The sequence below is a fragment of the Fukomys damarensis genome, unplaced genomic scaffold (genome assembly GCF_012274545.1).
Source record: "Fukomys damarensis isolate Sample0158 unplaced genomic scaffold, DMR_v1.0_HiC HiC_scaffold_32, whole genome shotgun sequence".
In the NCBI taxonomy this organism is placed as follows: domain Eukaryota; kingdom Metazoa; phylum Chordata; class Mammalia; order Rodentia; family Bathyergidae; genus Fukomys; species Fukomys damarensis.
Window position 1 is genome coordinate 46074701 of NW_022900944.1, and position 4140 is coordinate 46078840.

The 4140-nt window shown below is 54.9% G+C and overlaps 1 protein-coding gene across 1 annotated transcript in view; it reads left to right on the top strand.

Moving 5' to 3' along the window:
• Positions 1-947: 947 nt before the first annotated feature.
• Klhl36 (kelch like family member 36) overlaps positions 948-4140 on the top strand; it is a 7977-nt gene continuing 4784 nt past the window's right edge. Inside the window, exons 1-3 of the mRNA XM_033757912.1 lie at positions 948-1570; positions 3326-3930; positions 3969-4137. Coding sequence (XP_033613803.1) covers positions 1511-1570; positions 3326-3930; positions 3969-4137 — 834 coding nt within the window. The 5' untranslated portion in view covers positions 948-1510. The remainder of the gene's footprint in view (positions 1571-3325; positions 3931-3968; positions 4138-4140) is intronic.

A 4140-nucleotide genomic window follows, 5' to 3' on the forward strand; every position in this document is an offset into this window, starting at 1 on the left:
AAGCGCCCGGGTGTCTCCCTGGGGAATGCTGGCTCCGCTGTCTCCGAAGCCAGGGTGAAAGGTGAAGGTCAAGTGTGCTGTAGGCACTGAATGAAGGCTGGCTTCCTGGGTGTCCCAGCTGCCTAGGGTCAGAGTGGAAGACCCCGGGTCCGTACAGCTTGTCATGATCACAGAGTGGTCAGTTTGTCCAGGGAGATCTTTTTGTCCCTTTCCCAAAGAGAGTGGGACAGGATGAAATGTGCCTGTATTCGTTCCTCCCAAGGGAACACTGGAGCCCCTGCATATCCCTGTTTATCTCAGAACACTGCCAACTTCTTACCACTTTGTTCTTTATTAGCAAAGACTTCATGGGTAACCAACCAATTAGTTCTTAGAGACTCAGCAGGAAAACATTATTTCTCCAGGAATTCCTCAACCCGGTGTGTGACTTGTGCCCCCACTGCCCTCCCAGGCCCCCACTGCCTGGCTCTGGGCTGTGGATGAGCTGCTTGGCATTGCAGCACTGGTGGAAACCACCCCAGCCCACCATCCTGTTCCGTAGCGTGACGGTGAAGTCAGAGGGGTTAATACCCTGGCCCAAGCCTGTGTTCAAGACAGCACAGGGCCACAGAGGTATCCTATGGGTGGGCAACAAGCTGTATCATCGAAAGCTCGAAAAGGTTTGGCATCACTGGAGGGGTGAAGAGGACCTGGAAGCCTCCTAGGTTGGAGCCCCAGCTCTGCCACTTGCTGGCTATGTGAAGCTGAATGGGTTAGTTCAGCCCCTGCTGTCCCCTTCTCTGTGACCCCGGGGGAATAATGTGCTGGTCTGGGGGGGGCAGTGGGGGGTGAATGAGGTAAGATGGGAACAATCCCTAGGATGGGGCCAGTGTAGGTGTTCCTCACTGCTGCATCGTGTCCTTAGCCTCCTGCGTGGTCCTCACGAAGCTGGGCCCTCGCTTAGTGTCCTCAGGCCAAGGGCCTGAGTTTTGAAGATGCAGAGACCCAAGTTTGACTGTCAGCCATCTGCAAGCTTAGAGACCACAGTTTTGGTGTCCTCGTCTGTGAAGCGGGCTAAGTGCCCCAGTAGTTGTGGAATTAAAGGAGGCTGCATGTGGAAGTCCTTTAGCTTGGTTCCAGGGCCGCAGTTTGGGCTCCAAAATGATCACTTAGCGCCTAGCCCAGAGGCCCACTGCAGATGAATCCCCCAAGGTGGCTACGGAGCGCTGTCACCAGATTTTTTGATGGTAAAAGAATTCCACGAGTTCAATCCCCGGTACCGAACAAAACAAAACAAAAAAGAATTCCAGTTAAGCGTTGGCAGTGATGCTGACAACCTGATTTTCTCAACTCACACTGTCATGAAAGGGGTCCGTTGTAGTAGTCTGTTCTCTCCCGCTTTTCTCCAAGTGACTTGTTTCCGAGCTTGCCCTGCCCTGTCAGCCAGCGAGGCCTGCAGGGAGTGAATGACCTGGCATTCGTGCTGCACACTCAGGAACCCTTTCTGTTCCAGGGCTGCAGTCTTTCTGTGATGGAGGGAAGCAGGCAGACCCGGGTGTCTCGGCCGTACAAGATCAGCGAGTCGTCAAAGGTCTGTGGACAGTGCTCCCCGCCTGTTTCTGGTTAACTTGTGCACAGGCTGACTCCGGGTGCTGGTGTTGCTCATCTCCATGACGACTAGCAGAGGTAGAAACAGGCAAGGAACAGACAGCTCAGGGCACAGGGTATTCGTGACCCTGTGGCTAGGTGTTTTCATTTTCCATTCTGGTATTTAAGAGCATCCTCTGTGTAATAGCTTGGCTCGCTTATTCTCTATATCATGGCAGGTCAGTGGGACAGGGTAAGAAGCCTTGATTGGCTAGGTGTGCTAGCACACACCTATCATCCTAGCACTTGAGGCTGAGGCAGGAGGATCACCAGAAGGTCAAGGCCAGCCTGGGCTACATAGTGAGGTCAAGGCCAGCCTGAATTACATAGTGAGACCTCACACAGTCACACTGAGACTCACAGCGAAAGAACTAGGCGTGGGCAGCTGGCTGAAGACCCGCTCGGCTGGAGTCTGAGCCCAGGTCTAGGTTACCCGACTTCAGAAGATTCTCAGGAGGATTCAGGGCTGCTGTGGTGTCTACAGCTGCTTCAGGGAGAGACTGGGGTTGTCACTGGGGCAACAGTCCCCCTTTTCTCATGTCTCCTAGTTACAAACACTCTTGGTGCCCTGATTTCAGTAAAAGTCCTCCTGGAAGATCTTTTTTCAGTACTCAGAATTGAACCCAGGGCCTCTGCACTGAGCTCCATCTCCAGCCCTTTTTACTTTATTTTTTAGTTTGAGACAGGGTCTTGCTAAGTTATTCATTTGCCCAGGCTGGGTTCAGACATGGGCTTCTCCTGCCTCAGCCTCCCAGAGTACTGGGATGACAGGTGCACTAGAGATTAAATGTTCTGATTCCTTTAGATCACACGTTCTCAGTGAGGGCAATACCCTGTTCCCAAGGCGGTGAAGATTGGTTGTTGGGGTCCAGAAGGAATTTTACCCTTTCTGCATAAAGGAGAGATACACAGATATCCCCTAGGCAGACAGCACTGTGTTGGCCGTGGCTAAATTTGGGGTGTTGGGAACGGTGGCTCTTTGGACAAAATATCTTAAAAGGCTTCTTAGTGGAAAATAAGAGAGAGAGACTGTGCTAGAGAAAAGGGCTGTGAGCAATCAGAGGTTCAGAGGAGATGAGGCTTTGCGGGTGCAGAGGAGAAAAATGGGGCTTCGCTTGTAAAGGGGGCTGGTTCCCTGAGAAGGGTCTCTGTTGCCAAGCCCTGCTTTATCTTGTGTGAAAACCCAGAAGCTCTGGCTGCTCTCTCAAAGGGGCTTTGTTTCTGGCATCGCCTCGGACAGTGTCGCTTTCTAAGTTTGATAGTGCTGGAAACCTTTGTCCTTCACAGCCAGGTTCTGTGCTGGTTCCTCTCTGAACAGAGCTCTGAGGAAGAGGGATCTCTAGCCCTTGGTTGACTATGTTTCTGTTCTTACATTTTCTGGAAAAGTGTGCCCTTGCATTTCTAGACACAGCACACCTTGTAGCCGGCCAGCACTTAATTTAGATGGGAAGAAATAAACTGGGCGTGGTAGTACACCCCTGAAATCCCAGCACTCTGGCAGAAAGATTGCAAGTTCAAGCCCAGCCTGAGTAACTGAGGGATTTAGTGAGACCCTGTCTCAAAATAAAAATTAAGAAAGGCTGGGGATGGAGCTCAGTGGGAAGGTCTTGGGTTCAGTCCCTGTACTGGAAAGTCATGGGGGACAGCAGTGGCCCTAGGGGCCTCCTGTCGCCATCCCTAAGCACACCCAACCCGGCAGGTGTACCAGTGGGCCGACCACCCCACCACGGTGCTGCAGCGGCTGAACGAGCAGCGGCTCCGGGGCCTCTTCTGTGACGTGGTGCTGGTGGCCGAGGAGCAGCGCGTGCCCGCGCACCGCAACCTGCTGGCCGTGTGCAGCGACTACTTCAACTCCATGTTCACTCTGGGCATGCGCGAGGCCTTCGAGAAGGAGGTGGCGCTGGTGGGCGCCTCACCCGTCGGGCTGAAGGCTGTGGTGGACTTCTTGTACGGCGGTGAGCTGGTGCTGGACGGAGGCAACATCGACCATGTACTGGAGACGGCGCACCTGCTGCAGATCTGGACGGCGGTGGACTTCTGCTGCGAGTACCTGGAGCAGGAGGTGAGCGAGGACAACTACCTGTACCTGCAGGAGCTGGCCTCCATCTACAGCCTCAAGCGGCTGGATGCCTTCATCGACAGCTTCGTGCTGAGCCGCTTTGGCACCCTGTCCTTCACGCCCGCCTTCCTGCAGAGCGTGTCCCTGCAGAAGCTGTGCCTGTACCTGAGCAGCAGCCAGGTGCAGCGCGAGTGCGAGCACGACCTGCTGCAGGCGGCCCTGCAGTGGCTGACGCAGCAGCCGGAGCCTACAGCCTCAAGCGGCTGGATGCCTTCATCGACAGCTTCGTGCTGAGCCGCTTTGGCACCCTGTCCTTCACGCCCGCCTTCCTGCAGAGCGTGTCCCTGCAGAAGCTGTGCCTGTACCTGAGCAGCAGCCAGGTGCAGCGCGAGTGCGAGCACGACCTGCTGCAGGCGGCCCTGCAGTGGCTGACGCAGCAGCCGGAGCCCGGAGCG